The sequence below is a fragment of the Pezoporus wallicus genome, unplaced genomic scaffold, assembly GCF_028554395.1.
Source record: "Pezoporus wallicus isolate ANWC-B61680 ecotype Strahan unplaced genomic scaffold, APGP_CSIRO_Pwel_v1 scaffold_6445, whole genome shotgun sequence".
Taxonomy (NCBI): domain Eukaryota; kingdom Metazoa; phylum Chordata; class Aves; order Psittaciformes; family Psittacidae; genus Pezoporus; species Pezoporus wallicus.
In genome coordinates, this window is record NW_026641753.1 from 2,783,002 (window position 1) to 2,803,415 (window position 20,414).

The window sequence follows — 20,414 nt, forward strand, 5'->3', positions numbered from 1 at the left end:
ATCTGGAGCCTGAGAAAAGTGGAGACAAACAAATCAAGATGCTCTCACAACTTTCACCAAAAAAAAAGGAATCCTTGCTTGCTGGGATGTTTTTCACGATACTTTTGGAGGACTGAGAACATGCTGCTTGCTAAAAGGACAAAATTTCCACCCAGTTCTGTTCTTGCTACTGAGATTCAATGGGGGAATGGAATAGAAATCATCTGAGAACTTGCTTCCTTGCAGACCAAACCAGAAACTGAGTATTTCAGAGGACTGCCCATGCAACAATTATAAGGCAGTTTTATTAGATAATGTTAAATAATTTTAGTCCTTTAAAATAAAAATGTGAATCTTGGAAATTATGTGATCAGCTTCCACTGACTGTCACTGGGACCTGAATGCCTTTACCTTTGATAATTTTCTACCTTAACATTACTTTTTTTGACAAAGGTGCTTTTGAGCTTCACAGTAGGCTTCTCACATCCATGCGAGTTCTTACCTACCTTAAAACAGGTTTGGTGGTTAAAAACTAAAACCAACCCCGTGAAGTATAGAGAAGGAAATGACACAAACCTTCCTCACAAATCTCTCCTTTGTATCCAGGGACACAGATGCAAATGCCCATGATACAAGTACCATGGCCAAAGCAGGTTGGATCAAGGCACTGTTCTTCTGGAACATCACACTCGGGTCCTTTCCACCCATTTCGACACACACAGTGACCTTTCTCATATTCTCCATTTCCGCTGCACAGCACTGGACAGGAATCTGAAGAAGGCAGATTGACCTTTTTAATGTATTTACATACTTATGTAGATTAACATTTACTGAATTTGTTGTTCTGTAATATTGCTTTTCTACTCCATCCCCCCCCCCCCCATTTGATTCAAGGGCTGTGACAGGCTGAAATCTCTGAGCTTGGTAGTGCAGCAGTAATACAATATCCTCATCTCCTCAGTCTGCTTCACTAGTGTACCTTAATTTGGACCTGAAATGGGCTATCCTAGAAGAGAAAAAGAATTGCATTCTCTTGATTTGCCTCTGCAGAAAATTTGCAGTGATGCCTGCTTATGATTTCAGTAAGATTGCGTCCCTGTAAACTGAATCAAGACACTCCCTTTTCTTCTTTCTTCTAAGCAGACTTAACATCACTGAAGTTTTATCCATTACAGATCTGCACTTAAATCGGTGACGTGGAAGCTCAGTTTTACAATCCAGTATCAATTTTTGGGCAAAGTCATTCCTAAATTTGAGGGAATATTGGAAACCCACGAGAACTTCCAGACATCACATGGAGCTGATGATGGATAATACCGACAGAAACAAGCTCACTTAAAATTGTTTTAGCATAGGGTTTTTTTTTGCCCCAATGCTACGAAACAGTCTCTAAGCTGCTTCAGGTTTCTTTTCTACATCCTCTACAAGTTAAGACCGTTGAAGCATTTGACTTCTGCAGTTTTCGCCAAAGTGAAGCTGTTTGTCACTTTTAAATAACAGAAAACATTATGCCAAGCTAACACACTTATTAAAAAATGTATTTTATAATCACAGAGCAGATGGAAAGAGGCATGGAGGAATCTATTAACTCTGAAAGTCAGGGAGAGAGAAGTGGTTGATGCATCTTAGCTCAAAGCATGGCATAAAGAAACTTTATGTTCGTACTGTCTGCCACCTGGCTGGAAAAAGGAATTTAATCTCCTTTAATCACTTTGAATCTTTGCAAGCCCAGCAGTCACACACCATAATCACTATCCCTGTCATGCACTGTGGGTCAGTTAATACGAGATTACCTTTTGCACAATCAGGACCAAGGAATCCTGGGAAACAGTGGCAGTGCCCCGAGATGCATTCTCCATTCCCATTGCAATTAGTAGAGCAGTCATCCAGGACTTCTGTTTATTCAGAAAGTTGTGCACAGAGAAAAATACAAATTGGTTGCATTTGAAATGAATGGCATCTTCACCTCACTCTGCAGGACACATCTCAGCATACGAATAGGTGCAGAAGCAGTAAAAGGCCCATTTTCATTCACAGGGAGCATAAAACAAAATTCCTGTTGAAGCAGCTTACAAATATTAGATTTTGCCTTGACAGCTTTGAGATAACAAGTGCATCATTTATATTACACCAAAAAGCTTTTAAAGTAAGTGTTCATGTAAAATTTACCACCATTAAAAGCACTGCAAAAAAAACCAGAGTATTTGCTGAAAAACATCCACCTTAAACACTTTCTTTCATAGCTGAAGTAATTTGCTTGAAACCTGTTTATAGAGTAAATTGCCTTCTATGGTGTTCATTTGAACTATGTGAATTGAAATCCTTGGAGGAGGGTAGGATTTCCACATCTATACAGTCAGATGGAAAAAAAAAGTCTTTTGTACAGTGACAAAACTCAATGCAATAAAGGACCAAGAACTAGATTTGAAGGAAAAAACCCACCTTCGATTCTGATCTCAAACTTGCCCATGTTTTATCACACAGCTTTGGATGGTAAACCACTTAACCTCACGCATCTGGGGACAGGCTCGTATCTGTACATGGATTAGCTGGTTTTAATTTACACATGGATTTCCCACAGGAATCCAGTGGTTTATATGGGTTTTATGTAAAGGATATGAAGCAAATCCAAGGTTAAGCTGCTCTCACGTGGAGCAGGTCACTGTCAGGACAGCACTAGGAGTGAGAGTCTCTGCAGCTCATGTAGGCATCGCGCAGCAGGGGCAAGTTGCTACAGAACAGCAGGAACTGGGACTGTTTTATGGGCACAGGCACCAATAGATGATGTGGGGAAGTATCTCTGGCCACAGGAAGATGGGAAACATGGCTCCTTCCCCACAAAATAAAAACTGTTGGGGGAAAAGAAAAACTAAGATTCTTCTGAAGAATATCTGTCCATGGCAAGTGATTAGGGAAGAAAAAATTTCTCAAAAAAGGGCATATCACTTGAATATTTAAGCTAATCAAATCCGATATACTTTTAAACTCAAATATAATTTGTGAATAGATGGATTATAAGCACGTCCTACAACTAATATGAATAACTGAAACAAGCTTATTTTGACCTTATTTATGGGCACTTGGAGTGATAAGGATTAGTTCCTCTGGAAAACTCCTTGGTTCATTTAAAAAAGTTCATTCAGGCTATCAGTTTATACCAAAGAACAGGCATTTGATATGGATCTGTCCATTAGACATCCACAACAGTACATGGATGTCTGTTTCAAAATCAGAAAACCAGCTTGTTTTCAGAAGCTTTTTTACATATATGCTGCATGTTATCAATTTTTACATGTTACTGTTCACTCTCAACTCTTCTATATGTACACCTGCCTGTCTTCTCAGCTTTCCAGAATTACATGGTAAATGATCTCTACATTGACCTGAAATGAAGAATTAATGGTTTGAAAAGTTACATCCCCTCAATGTGATGTCCAGTTTGAGCTGGCCTTTATTACATCTATGGAATTACTAGAGGCATGCCAGATTTTGAATGCAAATTACCCCCTTCAAGGGAAAGTCTGATCAGAGCTTTAACTAAAGTGTCAGCAAAATCAATTTTGTACATAACTAACATTGAGGAACTTGAAATACTATCTAACAGACGCTCAAGAGAAGGGCATGACTGCTTCACACAGCTGACAGTAGCATACAGCAGAGATGCATCCAAGCTCTCACTCTATTCTGAGTGCTTCAATCTGTGGTTCTGATTTCTTTGTCATCACCAGAGATGTCAAATAACTCAAGCCCAGTATGGGGAGTAAGGAGTAGGGCTCCAGGTTTTGTTTTTGTTTTTTTGGAGAGACTATGCTACTTAGCAATGAGATATTGGTTAAACCCTTCTGTATAAACAATGCTGCAGTAGAAATAAATAAAGGGGCAGGTATTTGGATTCTGATTTGGACTGGAGTTTGGCCAGGTTTTGTGCTCTTCATAGTGTGCCTGTGAAGATGCTTTATAAATTGCTGGAATATCATTTCCTCATATGGCACTGAATAATGGTAATTTTTCTTGCTTGTAAAAGATTTGCTTTTCTGAATGAAGATAATATGAGCTTTTAAACCAAAAGCAGACATTACAAATCTCTCTCAATTTCTAAAGAATTTTCCTGTAAGTCCTTCAAAATCTTGGTATCTGAATCATACTGTCCTGCTCTGCAAGGTGTTTACCATCACGTAAAAATAGTACCCAATTGTTCTAAAGAGCAGATGGCACGTCCATTACTAGTAAAGACATCTTGCCAAACATATGGTAGAACAGGTTAACTAAAGGGCATAGTGGTTAAAGTCTTGCAGCAAACTGACACTGTCATAAATACAACACTTTACCTGAATTTGAACTGCGAAGAAACCCCAGTGTGAGCACTGCTCACTAACACCACTTAAGAGTTGCAAACTTTTGCCCACCTAAATGTATTAAAAAGGCAATAGGGATCTAATATGCCACCAGTACATTTGCCTTCCGTATTCCAAACTAAACATCTACAAAACAACAGCACTCATCCACCAAACAACCACAACAAAATCCACAAAAGCTGCCTCTTGGTTTTTCTGACTAAAATAGTGCGAAGAAGTAAGAACTGAAGAACTTTAAGCCTGAGTAATTTTTGTAGGACTTATGGTTCCCATGTAAATAGAGGGCAGACATAATCTCTTTTACTTTGAGCAAGATAACACCAGAAATTACTCAAGCATTTAAGCTATTGTATAAAAATCTTAACAGACATGAAAACTTCACACTTAATTAATTTGCTAACATCCATCTTTAATACACAAATGTTATTCTTCGTCTAATACTAGCATAAACATGAAGTTGCTCCACTGAGGCTAATTAAACTAAGCTGAAATAAAACTTGTTTTAGAGAATACTTAAAAGAAGCCTAAATGAAGGTTAAGAATTTCTTTCCCAATACAGTTTTCCAGTGTAATAATCAGAAAAACAGTTTTATTGGAATTGTTCTTACCAATCGCAGTAGTTAGTACAAATACTTGCTCCACTTTCTTTCCATCATTGTAGAATGCCATATGCCAAGCTCCCTGATCCATATACTCGATGAAACCTGTCTCTTGCAGTGAAGTTAAGATCAGATTTCTCGGAGCTTGTTGAGTCTCCTCTGAGGTTTTTTGCTCCTGTTTAATTAACTGTTTTCCATCCATCAGTTTTACAAAATCAAACTGAAATAATAATGAGCAAAAATTAACCACCTAGAAAATTTTTATGATCTACTCTACATGTCTCATTCAAACAGGAATAAACAGCTGAAATCTTAAGGGAAATTGCCTCTCTGACTAAGTATTCACCAATGTGGACAGCTGTTGCATAACCTAGTCTATTTAGCTTCAGTTTCCATATAAAAAGTATTATGGTAGATCAGAAATCTGGAATGAAAATTTGCTATTTGCTATGACAGGGTAAATTCAGACTTGTCGGACTACATACTAAATCCCTTAAATGCAGATAATGCAAAGATGTCCAGACTGTAGTGCCTATGTTATTTAGGGATTCATCTCAAATGCAAAGAACAGATTAAAGAACCTACTGTTCTATACCAGATTTTAAAATGTTTGTCCCTTAATACCAATACCAATATACTTAATGCCAATAATAATAATACTTAATACCAATATCAAACCCTGAATGTATTTTTATTTCTATTTAAGTTATTAATGCAAATAGATATCTGGAAGTTCTTAATACCTAACCGAGTTAATGCTGACAACTTTAAGACCAATTAACCTCAAAGCATCAGAGATGTAAACCTTTCTATGAATCCCTGTTCAGGGAATGTATACATTTCTCTACATTTTTTTCTAGGCATTCTGATTTCCAGTGAAGTTCAACTGAAGACCCAGCTTCAATTAAAGTCAATGGCAAATAAAAGAGCTTATTTTAAAGATCAAAATTCTACTAAATACATTCTGAGGTTAGACTAGATGATCTCCAGAAGTCCCTTCTAAACATGACAATCTTTCAGTGATTCCACACGTTACACTTCATGGAGTGTGATCATGCTATAAAAAGCTAAAAATCTATTATCCATGGAAATGGCAGCTTCATATGACAAATACCTTAGGACTAAAAAAAAAAACCAACAACCGCCCAAAAAACCATTAAATTTGAATGTGACCAACTATATCACATATTCTTAGTTCTTAGCTAGGTCTTCTTCTGCAATATCCTTAGCAGTAAAAAGAGACCTTTGAGATCATCCAGTTCCAAGCTCTGCCATGGGTAGGGACACCTTCCACTACAGCAGGCTGCTTCAAGCCCCATCCAACCTGGCCTTGAACACTGTCAGGGATGGGGCAGCCACAGCTTCTCTGGGTACCCTGTGCCAGTGTCTCACCATCTTCACAGCAAAGAATTTCTTCCTAATGTCTAAATTAATTCTCCCCTCTGTCTGTTTAAAGCCTTGTCCTGTCCTTACATGCCCTTGTAAAAACTCCCTCTCCAACTTTCCTGTGGCCCTTTTAGGTACTGGAAGCTGCTCTAAGATCTCCCCTAGTTACACAGTCAGTCCTTTCCTCCTTACCTACTTTGAAAGTGTATTCTGAACATTCACATCCACTGCTGTCTGAAAATGTAAGGATGACAGGATTAGTATTATTTGTAATTACCTGAGTGTGAGTAGGGGGAATGTTTCTTCTGCCATAAATTCCCAGCAGAGAATCCTTCGCCAGTGAAATGTTAAATTTCAGGTACATGGGGTGATGTATAGTAATCTGAAAGCGCCAGAATAAACCAGGGGGGATCGTCTGCATAACTTGTGCTCCAATCTCAACTTCTCCTGTGTCTATGGCCCGTCCCTTCTGAAACACTAATTTTCCAGAAACAAACAAAACAATCAGTTGTATATTCATGATGGGTGAAGGAAATAGGTTACGAGGCATAAATGTGCCTTAGATATATCAGAATATATTAAACCCAAACCCTAAACAGAGGGCATTTCACTGTATTTTTTTATTCAACAAGCTGAAAAATACAAATAAACTTGCATGCAATATTTATGCCAACAGGCACCACAGAGCATTTTTGCCCTGGAAATCTTGGAACACTTTAATGAATACAAAAAGGTAGAAGTGCTGCTGCGTAAAGCACAGTCTTTACCTATCAGCTATGCAAACATAACCCATTCAACTGAGAGTGCATGGAGAGAAGGCAGCAGGAGATCTTCCTCTGGCACTTATTTCAGACTCCTGCTGAAAGGGCATTGCATAAGCTACACAAATGGATCCCAATAAGGACAGAAAGTCCATCAAACCTGGTAGGTCAGAGCCCATGTCCAAAGCCTAGATTTCTATTAATCACCATTCCTAATGATTTTATAATGGTAGCGATAATCTAGTCCTGCAGAAATACAGAACATCTGTTTTGGCTTGGTCTGTCTGCAGGAAGTGTAACGGGGCATGAGGACAGGGACAGGCAAGCTAAAGAGAAAACTGGCATAATTTCATAATGACTAACAATAAATTTGCAGACATCTACAGTATGTAACTTCACACATGGATATGAGAGCTGAAATAGAAAGGGAAATGGAATTCATAAAAAAGACTTTGCCAAACTAAATTGGAGCTGGCTCATTTTGCTGGCTTGTATGACCATCTTTGTGTATTTTAATGCCTGTCCTGTGATCAGCATCGTGACATGCTGCAAATCACAGGCCCCATCCTGCTAACATCTGAGCTAATTCCATTGTCAGATTTGCAAAACTCTAACTTGCATTTCCATGCTTTCTCTCAACTAGAAAAAAAGGAGGATAGTATACTTCACCGGAGGAAAAGCCAAGAGAAGATGACAGAATTCAGCAGCCATATCCATTTACATTTCATTTCAATCCAGTATCACAGTGAAGGATATAGAGCAGCAATCTAAGTGACTGGAGCCTCACCTTTTACAATAATGCATATAAGTATCTAATGCAACATAATGTACAGGATATTCTATAAATTGCCACTGGAAATGAGAACAGCAGTAGCAAAGCTAGGCCCAGCTTTTTCCTGAATGCATTAATAACAAAGATTCTCAGTGGGATCTTCCATAGGCTTTAACTAGCGTAGGAAGTACTTAGCATTCTTAATGAATAGAGATTTAATTTACAGGGCAGGAGCAACTCTCAGGGTACTGGATCTTCCAGCTTTACAGCTGCTTTGTGTCACCAAAGCTACAGCAAGAACTAGGAGCTGACTTTTAACACCTTATCACATAAAGCATCTATTTTTAGAGCACAGAACTTGCAATCTAACACTCTAAAAATACATCTGTCACTTCATGAGTTAAAATATTCCAAAATTGCTGCTTTAATGATGTTCAAGGTGAGACTACTTCTATCCAATCAGCTTCATGGAAAAAATCTTTAATGCTGATTACTGAAAAGAGGATTAATCTTCCTATGTCGGGCAACAGAAGTGGGTCCCTTCCCACTGCACCCCATACATGATCCTACTTGGCTGATGTAAATTTAAAAGCCTTTTCCCCTATTTCCAGTACTCTAGAGATATTAAATCTTAATGATTCTTCGCAAGCAATTACCCTGGGTTAAGTAAAACACTAAGGAACTTTTTGGTGATATTGACACATGGTAATTAATGTGATTCAATTACAAGAGGGTACAGCACTAAGTAAAAAGTCAAGGATACAGTATCATTTTTGAAGTTAATGGCATTATTGGTCGGTGTTCAAGTCCTTTAAAATGCAGTAACTGCTGCTTAGTTTGTTGAAGTGAGAGGCCTGCTCCTTGGTTGAAAATAAAAAGCATTCTGTCTTTAGTCAGGAAGTATTTTCACTAACTGATGTTATCAAATTATATGGAATACCACGTTAGCGTTGCTAGGCTCAAAACAACATCTCTCAATTTCTCCACATTTGGCTGAAAATTCCTATGTTTTAGCAATAATCTTAGGTAAGCTTTAAAAAAACAGATGCACTTAGATTTACTTTTATCTCATTACACATGAAAGAAGTGCATGCTGCTGTTCACAGTGGCAACATGAAAATACATATATTATCTACCACTTACTGAAAATATGCAGTTGCAGCTTATCTGCAACGTATCTTTCAAACAGTATTTTTTTTCAGACAACCACATGGCATGGAAGGACTGCTGTAAGAGCCAAGTCTGAAGTGCATGTTTTCATATCCATTGAGCCACTGTGCCATCTTTATGGAAAAAGAATTTAGCTCTGATTCTGTGCCTTACTGGACCAAGCAGGTATTTGGATGTACAAAAAAGGCATCTGAAGATAACACTATTCAGAGCCTATCCTCATGTACTTCCGTGCTCTTTCTTGAAAAAAGTCTTGTTCTAAAAACATTTTTATCATAACAACATCTTCCTTATGAAAAATAAAATTTAATTATCTATATTCAGTTTCTTGTACAGGTCCCAGGCTCACCAACTAGTATTAATTCTTCCCTATGCTTTCTAAGCACACTTTCCTTGGAAGTCTAAACCAGAAGATAAATTCCTAATCACAGGTTTCTCTTGGCTTCAAGAAAGTAAAACTCTGAGCAGCGTGGTGCCAATTACCTTCACAAGAAAGTACCCATCCACTGATTATTACTGATCCTGAAACAATCAATCTCCTTGTACTCCCCTGGTAAATACCAGCATCAATTGGATGTCTGAGTTTTTAATCACATTACTACATATTAAAATGTTAACTCATAGCCGTGGGTCAGTGTGTTATAAAGTGAGTTCTTAAAGAAATCTGACTTGCTGGTTTGTAAACTTGATTTTAATTAAAGGATTAGTTAAAATATATGCTTTCAAAGTCTAGAAAAACATTCTGTGCTGCTCAATTGAGTTGGGGAAATGGGAGGTCACAATATCTGACAGTAGTTATTTATCCCTGTGAAATCCCATCAGAGGCTTCAAATTTACAATTTATCAACTTTCCATGGTATCCTTCCATAGTGAAAAGAGTTGCCTGTTTACAAATCGTCCTTCCCACCACATCTGCATGGAGAATTTTTACAAGCTCTGGGAATAAAATTACTGATATATATTAAAAGTGATGGAAAGAAATAAAGCCACAGCCAGACTATACATGTACTAATGCCTGGTACCAAGTTCACATGACTTTTCTTGTGTTTACCAAGTGTATATTCCTTATTAGCATACACACTGGGTTCCAGGTTACCCCCAAAAGATGAAAGGGGACAAGTGGGACAGCAGAACAGCTATATTCATGACTGACCTCTGAAACTGCTGGATAAGCTTTCAGTGAACTGTCCCTGCTACTATCTCTGCTATTACAACCCTCTGTGCTTTAGCATTGTGGGAGAATTGGGTAGCTACACAAAGATACTGTTTACTGCCTGGGGTTTGTTGGGTGTTTACTTGCAATATTGATTCTCTATTGACACACATATTCTTTCCCCTGTTTTCAGGCATCTAATTTTTAAGACTTTTGATGTTTTGCCTGCACATCCTTCTTTGGAAGCCAAATGCGTTGGAGGAGCATTCATTAAATCTGTAATGTACTGACAAAATGATTTAATGCAGTTGAGAGAACTGAGACATTTTCCACGGTGCACCAGGACAAAAAACACAAAAGTGTATAAAACATTTACTGCAATTCACCACCAATACATTCTAGGGGGCAAAATAATAGGTAACAACATCATCTCCTTCATATATTTCTATTGATCATTTATCTAATATGATCTCTATCCATTTGTGCCACATCGATTTGTAAGACTACTGGTGTGAGATGTAATCTTACTTTTGGAGGGACTGGTACAACAACGTCCCGCTCTGTCTCATATTTACAGGCACAGATCTTACCTGGCATTCACAAAACAAGATCACTGCTCTGTTATAAAATCTGAAAGCTCTGGAAATCTATCATTGCAGAGCACTCAGTACAATTTTACCTTTCTCCTAATAACTGGAAACACTAGGGCTCTTATTCTACTCCCATTCACTTTTCTCTGATCTAACCTGATTTATCCACTTTTTCTGAGTATCATAAAAAGAAATGGGAGGGCCACTTGCTTCTCACAGTCAGAAAGCATCACTGTGGTGATCAATGGGAAGCATGGACGAGAGCTTGTAACTAATACTGGAGTAGGTGATCTAACAGCATTAAATGAGAGGACTTGAGAAAAAGGAATTGTGCATTTCAGAGACAGTCCTTCTGTTTCACACTCCTGGCTAGACAGACCACTCCTTCCCTGCATCAGCTCTACTACTTCTCTGTTCCTTCAAAAGAGCTGGTTCAGTCACTTCCATGGCAGAAGACTTTTTAATGAAGCCATTTTCTGCTGCCATAGAGAACTAACGTGTCTTGGTTGTGCATGAGACAATCCCTGCAGTGGGCAGGGGGATGCCAGAAGCCACACAGGGATTGCATGGGGGGAGAGCAGAACTGTTTCTCCGGCAGCACGTAGCTGCCAGACTGGCTCAGGCATTCCGTGAGACCTCAGTAGATGCCCGTGAGCTGATTCACTATGACTACTTCAGCCAGCATGTGACAGGACGCTGTGTTTTAGCTTATGCCTTCAAGAACTAGATGCCTTTAAAAGCATTAAGATTTCTCCCCTTCTGCATCTTCTGACTTGTCAGTACAAAGGGTTTCACTTTGCCTGATTGACTTTGGTCAGCGTGACAGGCACAGCATCAAGCCCTCTGTACAAATGGGAATAAGGCAAAGAGACCTCCATTGTCTTATGACAGAAGCCAAATGCTCTAATCTCTCTCCTCTCAGAAAAGAAGGGTGATTATTTTGCTACTGAACATTACCTCCCTAATGGCTTGGGTTGGTTGCTAATTTCAGTGAGAGTCCTGCTAAAGAAACTGAGCTGGTTATAGGATTTTCATACCTGTTTTAAAACTCTACCAGAGAAGATAAAACCTGAACTCAAAATGCTTTTGAACTAACAAATACAGAATCTGAACAGTAGTAATATTTAGATAATCTGTCTTCTCATTCACACATACCTTTTTTTTCTGTTTTATCAGAAACTTTTCCTCCAATTGGTGAGTAAGTAGTATCCATGGATTCTGTTCCTTTATTTCCTTTACTGACTCCATTTTCATACAGCTGCCCTTCAACAGGCTGTAGTTGCCAGGTTAAACCAAACAAGTGTACTGCTGCAAAAAAATGAAGACCAATTAATTGATGTCTAAGCTACAGCATCTTCAGTCAGAATAAGAAGGAATGCTATGACCCAGTTTCTGTAAAGTCAAGTATTACTTCATTCTGTTAGTAATAAATCAGAATTTCAAGGGGTCTAATGAGCAATTTACTATTTTACCTTAAAACTCAATGCTTAATTAGTTTCCACACTTTCTTTTGGAGCTCAGCCAGGTCAGGGTATGAATTTCTACAGCAATTAATGGAAATACTTGCAATTAAAAGGATAATAGATGAATGAATTTAATATTCTGTGGCAGATTCTAATGCTACATCAATGTCCCTCAGATTTCAATTGTCAAAGAGCCCAGAGTTTCTTGATTGAAACACTGACATCAGGTAAAACTTCTCACTTTTCCAACCAGTTCTAAGTGAAACTGTGCCCACTGCATTCCCAAACCTTTTCATTTAGGTTAAACATTGCTAAAACCACGGATTCCATAGATCTACTCTAGAATTACACTGCAGATGAAAAACTGGCTCTAGATCTAAAATATATGCAATTAGTGTACAATACTCATGAACAGAAATATAGTTGTTATTTATGTACACACTCGGAAATCGAAATTAATCCTTTTATGAAGTTATAAACTATCCTGATTACCATACACGGAGGCTGCCTACTCCACTTCGCCTGCACAACCAGTCGCTGTTTCTGCTTTCCTTTCTGTTGTTTCTGATCTGAGGCACTACGGTGCCTCAGATGGTAGGAGAAAGACAGCAACAGGGGATCTTATTTTAAGTATAATATGACAGTACTGTAGTCATTTTAGACAATTACCTAGGTCTTATGCGGAGGGCAAATTCTTCCGAAGAAGAGGTTACTTTAGCATGGAAGTAACTCAGCAGGGAGTAACTGATGACCCACTAAAATATCGACTGAGGATGGCCCCCACAGGGGAGCTGCAATTGTCACATAAAGAGCAAAACCTAAGCAGGCTCTTTAGCCACATGCAGCAATTTGCACTGAGTAGGATCTGCCCACAGTGGGAGCCTAAAAGGCAATATATTTGCTCTTTCTGAATCATGTAGGAACTGCAGAGACTCTCAGGAGAAGTAAGTGTGATCTAGAATGGGTCTTGCATTTAGAAAGTGCACTGTTTTCTTTCACACTTTAAGGAAAAAAAATCTGAGTAAACCCAGGAAATCCAGCACATTATCCATTTTCTGCGTGTTTGCTCACAAGACTCTCTTGCATGCTGAAAATTTAAATTATAAAGCAAAACCACATGCCTTATGTGGGTTCCTGGCAAAGGATTGCCAAAACTACCACAGGAATGTGAAGCTGCCAACCTACAAATCATTAATTCCAGATCTGTGCACTCCTGGATCACCCAGCCTCAGACACACGATCCAAACCAACCAAATGAGAACTCTTCTATATAACTGGTGAGGTGACAGTATTTGTGACATGCTTATATTTTATATATTGGCTACAGGAGAAGAGAGCCAAATTTACTGAATTCTCAAACCACTCCCTCACCATCAGATCTGGGCTCTGGAGACACTACTGGACAGTAAAATTCCCACTCCCCACAAGAGAGATTAGAAACTTACTCCAGTGTTAGTGGTGCAATCTCAAGCCAGAGACTTGCCTGGATTGCTTCATATTCTATGGACTTGAAATCGCCAAGGGACCAGGCTAATGATTTGAAAAGGGTCTTGCAGTCACATTGCACAGACCTATGTTCTGACTTTAGAGCTTATTAATGCAAGACAGATTGCGTCTACGTACAGAAGGTACAACAAAAATCAACATGCCTTGACACCTCCAGGGCAGGCGGCTTTTGCTCCTGGCTTGAGCCTCTGAACATTGCTATTATTTAAAGAGTTAATAACAGCAAAAAGGAACAAAGTTCAATGGGACTGATAACTAATGAATACAACTTTAATTTCTATAATGCAAATAATTATATCAGCACTTGAAATATCAGCACTAGAAGCAAAGCATAACTGCACACATCAATAAGCTTTTAGTGGTTATTAAATCACAAATGTAATCTAGGTGCTTTCTTCTTACGCTGTTTCCACTGTTGCTATTATTTCTTTCTTAAGTCAGCATTTGTACATGCTGCAGAGGGTACGTCACAAAGCAAGGACTAAATATGTGACACACCTTTTTCCTTACTGCATGTTTTTTCCAGATTACACTCATGGTCCACTTAGTCATCCATGTGCACCAATTCAAATAATTTGCTTCCTTTGTCTTCCTTTGGGCTAGGGAAGAGCTTTTGTTTTTATACTTCATGTCAAACTTGGCAAGCTGGCAAAACTATATATGTTTGACAGTTGTTTTTCACCCTGAGAAACACCAGCTGCATTGTAGAGATGCTGGTCTCTGCTAACCCTGGACTGCTAGTCTGTGGGAGATGACACAGGACACTGGTAGGCCACTTAATGTTAAACAAAGTGCAAGATCAAGTGTTTGAACAACATTACTATAAAAATAATGTCTACTTGAATTAAACTGAATTACTTCTATCACTGCAGAAACTTGGTCATTCTGCCATCTTAAAATCAACACAACTTTCATCACATTAGCTATAGCTCTTGAGAAATTATCTTCAGATCCAGGTAATAAACACACCACATACATCCGTAAAGCCATTAATTCTTAGAGATACCTTTTTCAGAAGTTAACTACAGGGAATAATAAATGTTTATGTAGCAGACACAGACCTTTCCCTGCCTCTTCATTTTCTGTGATATTTTTCTTTTACCTAGGGTATACATAATTCCTACAAAGCTTGTGTTTCCTACAACATCTTTACATAGTGTTTGAAATATACAGATATTTCACCAAATAAGATTAAATAAAACTTTGAAATCTCTCTCTCTCAAATCTCTTTAGAAATCAGTAGGCACCTACTGAATTCCATTAAAAAGCTCAAAAGAACTTGTCTTTTGAGTCATTCTCTCTTTGATTTTTTCTAGTGGATTCTGTCTTTTGCTTTTCCCCTTTTGCACAAAGGGGCATAGGAAATGCTGTGGAATTCAACAGTGGGCCACAAAATGTCAGTATGCACAGTATAAATCCATTTGTAAGATTCTTAGCTGTATTTCCCTTGTGCAGTGCCCAGACTTAAGACCGTACTCCAGACAGCAGAAGATGACACTATCACCCTATCCAACTTACTTAGGGCTGGGCTAGGTAAAAAGGAGGGAGATTCACTTTCTGATGAAGGTCTCTGCCCTTTCCTCAAAGTTCAGCCTTCCAGATTGATGTTACAGAGAAAGACCTTGACTGCAGTACTTCTGAAGGCTGGCTGCAGACTAACAGTACCAAGCCCCACCCCACCATATATAGCGCATATATATATGCACTATAGATGCATTACTGGATGTAGCTCAAGTTCCCACAGAACACAAAAAAACCAGCCACTGAGGTTAGATGACTACACTGGTATTACAGAAACAGCAAAAGCTGCTTTGGCTCTGCCTACCTGGCATTACAGAAATACTCTGCAATCAGATGCTCTGTATTCTACAGCACTTAAAATACCTCAGCTACTAGCAGGGTGGCCCAAGGTCACGGGTGAACTGCTACAGCTTCAAGCAAAAAACAAGGACTACCAGGCACGAGGAGATTAAACAGCTTGTTAGCAGCATCAGCACACTTCATGTCTGCAAAATTCCTACTTTAAGTTAGGAGGGGCTCTGATGAGTCACCAGGAGCATCCATCAGCCTCTAACATTGGGTTAAGCCCTCATTTGGGCTTAACCCAACCTCTCATCTGGAAACTGAGTGTCAATATTCTCCCTGCTGGCAGTGACCACACTGCTTTACCTGGCATTCTTGAACTTCCAACTCAATTTCTTTGTTTCCTTGATTCTTCCAGCCTACCGCAAAGACCATCTGAAAAGATACTCTTTCCTGGCTTGCTTGAACCTCCAGTATAATCCCCCCTCTATCCTTACACTATTACTTTGCTCTGTGTTATTTGTAAGATGTATTTTGCTACTAGCAGAACTGTACATGGCTTCCACTGAGGTGATCTGGAGGCAGGAAAAGATCTGAAGGCAATTTGACACTTTTTACGTAATGTTTGGAGATAGAGCTTATACAGTAGTGCCACCATATCTATATTTAATTTATAATTTATTAGATAGCACTGTTTAATTCAAATTTTCAGATAAAAGTGTAACACAAAAGGGGACGTGCACTTTGTATTTTTTTACAACATTCATTATTTGAGATGCAAAATTTGGAGGAACCTCTCGTCTGCAGAGCTAAAATGACTGGAGGATGCCAGAGGATTACAGTGAAACTAAGCTTCTTCCTCAGTCACCCTGCCCTGGCCAATGGAGCTGCTCAGGGTAACTTCAAATGGCCTGTCTCTCAAATACAGAAGATGGCACTTGTAGTACAGAGCCTTTCTTGGCTAATTTATTACTCTTCTTAGGTAAAAAGTAATTATTAGGTATAAAACAGATCTCTTGCAGAAAAAAAAAAGATTAATTAAAAGCCTGTATTTTCTACCCTTCCCATAAATTTCCTTCATGGAACAAAGAGATGAAAGCTAGTGTGACTTTATGCTGCCTAAGGGACTTTATCTAGAAGCAGGTTTTTGGTTGCTTCACATTACTGCTGTAAGTGAAACCAGTTGGGCCATGTTCAGAACCAAAGCTTGGGTCTTCACCTCTAAAGTAAATGTCCAGATTGCTTATTTTGTTCCACATTTAAATAAAACAAACTCATGCTTCCAGATAGACTCAGTCCCTGCAATTCTGCGGCATACTTGAGTAAATATTCGCAAATACATAAGCATTTTCAGAACTCGCTCTGTAAACTGGATTAACCCACCATCTGCTATGAAGCCAATGCTCTAATTTAATTTATTCTTATCTACCTTCTCTGTAAGCACAGCTAGTCAACTCCTGTGCTACATATTTGGCAGAATATAAATAAAAGGCTTGGCTCCAGTGCAAAAGAGACTCTCAGTAGTGAGGAGATGTCAAAAAAGTCGTGTTCAACACGCACTTATCAATCTGCAAGAAGAAATTCAGAGGACAAAAATCCTACAAATGTGAAGTCCCTCCAAATTGCTGGCCTCCACTAAAGGCTTTTGTATAGCTTTCTTTGCTGTTCCCAGTTATTTTACACAATCTCGGTAGATCATCCCCCTGAAGCCTAGACTTCAGAAGAGCTGTAACAGAATTTATATCAGAAGCTGATTATTCTTTCTGCACCTGCTCTGACCAAATGCCAGGAAATTATTTGTTTTCTGTAGCTGCAAGCAGGTTCTGCTTATAAAACTGGATTTCACTATGGCATGAAGTCACAGGTGCATCAGTGCCCCACTTCCAGCAAAGGCATGTGAAAGTACCTGAACACAAATAAGAGTCAGAATCAAAGTTCTGATCCTGACTTGCAGAACAGGCGTTTGTTCTTCTTTTGAAATCTCATTTTGTAAATAAAATGCTATGTCATTCTGCACTATTTGAAGATTTGAGATTGTTAATCTTTGATTCAGTCTTAAGAATCTTTTCTCCATACACCTGCTCATCACCTGCTGACCGATGCCCATCCTATCCCTGAGCAGTGACTGGTGGCTCCCAGCCAACTGCCCCAGTTTCTGTACTGAGCCTGATGTCCTGTGGTATATCCTTTTGATTAATTCAGGTCAGGTGTCCTGTCTTTGCTCTCTCCTGGCTTCCTGTGCCCCTCCTCACTGGCAGAGCATGAGAGACCAAAAAGTCCCTGATTTAGAGCAAGCCCTTCTGAGCAACAACCAACACATCAGTGCCTTATCAACATTGTTCTCATACCAAATCCAAAAAGCACAGCACTGTACCAGATAATAAAAAAAAAAGAAAAAATTAACTCTATCCCATCTGAAACCTGGGCACCTGGATTCATTTTTCATTACTGAGTCATATATTAGGAAGAAATAGCACTTAATCTTAGGCAAGAGTACAGTGTTGTCAGGCTTTCTCCTCTGTGTACTTAAAGATCTGTGACAATACCAAGATCATCAGTAAGACCTAGCCTCAGGGACAGCAGACACCACAACTTCCAGCTCTGAAATCCTGAGGTACCTGTCTCAGTGAGAACTATCCCACTGAGTTCAACTTCATTTCAGAGTTGCACATCTGCATCACAGCTTTTACATATACCTGAAACATTTAGCAATGTTAACTATACCATGATACTCTTCAGTATAAAACCACCTTATCTTCCCCTTGAGCCTTCACTGCATAATTTCTAGTACTCAGAGTTAAGGATTTCTATTTTTTCTACCATTTTTTATTGTATGAACCTATGCAACCAGTATTATAAATCTATGAACTGATACACACACCCTTAAAATTTGGCCTGACCTTTCCCACTGTTGAAACCATTACTCCTCTACCTTGAGCACAGTGTAAGAAATGACAGGTCACACTGGCAGACAGCAGAGAGGTTTTAATTTCCTCACCCTCCATATAAATACAATTTAAGACCCAACGCCCATCTCCAGTGCATACTCATAAATTGTGATAATATCATGGAGGATAGGGACAACTTCATATTCATACTTCAGAATTCATTTGTATATAAAACAGTCATTTTGTAGTCAGGGATAGTTAAATCTAAGAACATGGGATGCAATTTTCAGAGGCACTGAACATTTGCATCTCCTGCCGAAATCAATAGGAACCGTAGGAGTTCAGCACCTTTGATCAATAGGACTAGTGATTTGCAAGTCCAAATCAGCTGCTGATAAAATGGTAAGGTACCATGGAAGAAAAATACTACTTACTAATGGGCTAAAAATAACTGACTAGATAAGCAGCTGCATCAAACATTGTATTGTATGCAAAAAAACAGTGTGATGCTGAAAAAAATACAGAAAAAACTATTTGTTCTACCTCTTTGAGTTATTTACTCTTAAATTTTCAGTCAAATTTCTTCTTTAATTGCTGCTGTCTTATTAGGTTTTTATTATAATGAGATTAAAAAAGGGAGAATATTTATTATACTATTCCACAACAGCAGCCTATTTTATACTCTTTATAGCAATGCAGACCAATAGATGAAAAGAGAGACCCATCTATTGACTGAATTGAATCAAACAGATGTGTTCTTGTCTTTCATGTGATAATCTGGAATCTAAGTTACAGCCTTTACACAGTGTCTGCTACTAAAAAAGTATTATAGAAATTTCAGGCTTTTTTTCCCATACTTTCCTTTTGCAAGGTGCCATCTCTGTAAATATGGGAGCCTAGACTGGTAACATGGATCCAGCTCAGTCCTTTCAACACCTTATACCAGAGAAATACACATGTAGCCTGCATTTTATCTGTTTCTGTTTTACAATCAACACTAGAAAACCTTTGAGGTAACTGGATTTCAATAATTTCCCTCAAGATTTTTTTCTCTTTTTTATTAAATTTGAGCACTCATTTTATAAGACACACAGCTCATTTACTTTCCAGACACAGCGAATGCCAGCAGGCAGATTTTGCCCCTTCACTGAAGGGGCTGCCTGAAGAGCAGATAACTTGTTTCCCTATTCAGTCTTTCACTTCACTCCACTGGCAATTTCACTGTGCCTTAACCAAATTCTCTGCTGACTCCCCATAGCCCTGGCCAAGCTCTCAGGAACCACTGGTGAAGCTGCCAGAGCCACTGACACAGCAAGGACATGCACCAACATCACCTCCCTGCTGCACATCCCTCTCTGTGGGCAAATTCAAGAAATTGTGTCCCATACTGCCATGAATGCATTACAGCTCTCAACATATAGAAAACCACAGGAGAAAAATAAAAGTATATATGCCTTTATTTGAAAGAAAATAATTCAATACATTTACAGTGTGGAGACCAAACATCCACTTTATGAAATTAGAGGGTTTTTTGAGTAACTACTATGACTTTAGAAGCTATTCACAGAAATTACTCCTGTTGAAGTGAAAATATGTTTTACTTGATAAACTAAATATTATGACTAAAGATTTTCAATAAAGCAGCTGCTACACAACCATTTACAGGGTTCTATAATTTCCTTACCATCCACAGAATAGTCAAATTTATTTCAGAAAGGACCAGATAATAAACATGGTGATTATAGGCCAAATGTGGAAACATGGAGAAAAAATAGGTTTTCTAACTGAGTAGTAATTCAAAGGAGAGAAAATACAGAAGTATGTGTTCTCAAGTAAAAGCTTTTCTATTGAGTCTCTCTGATAATAGGGAAAGACTGAAAAACATTTCGCTACTTTACCTTTTGATTGAAAAGACATCACAGCTCAGAGCACCTTGGCACAGGTCTCAGTTCATTGCAAATGTAAGAGCCACTTGTAAATTTTTCATCT

At 38.6% G+C, this 20,414-nt stretch overlaps 1 protein-coding gene across 8 annotated transcripts in view; it reads right to left on the minus strand.

Annotated features, from left to right (window-relative positions):
• Positions 1-20,414, minus strand: part of TENM1 (teneurin transmembrane protein 1) — a 579,830-nt gene that overhangs the window by 118,180 nt on the left and 441,236 nt on the right. For 7 of the 8 annotated variants that reach the window (XM_057425125.1, XM_057425126.1, XM_057425128.1 and 4 more), the window contains 5 exons: positions 11,921-12,073; positions 6,597-6,796; positions 4,943-5,153; positions 1,773-1,874; positions 556-750 (listed from right to left, as the gene is read on the minus strand). In XM_057425125.1, coding sequence (XP_057281108.1) covers positions 556-750; positions 1,773-1,874; positions 4,943-5,153; positions 6,597-6,796; positions 11,921-12,073 — 861 coding nt within the window. The remainder of the gene's footprint in view (positions 1-555; positions 751-1,772; positions 1,875-4,942; positions 5,154-6,596; positions 6,797-11,920; positions 12,074-20,414) is intronic. The other variant, XM_057425129.1, reaches the window with a different exon arrangement.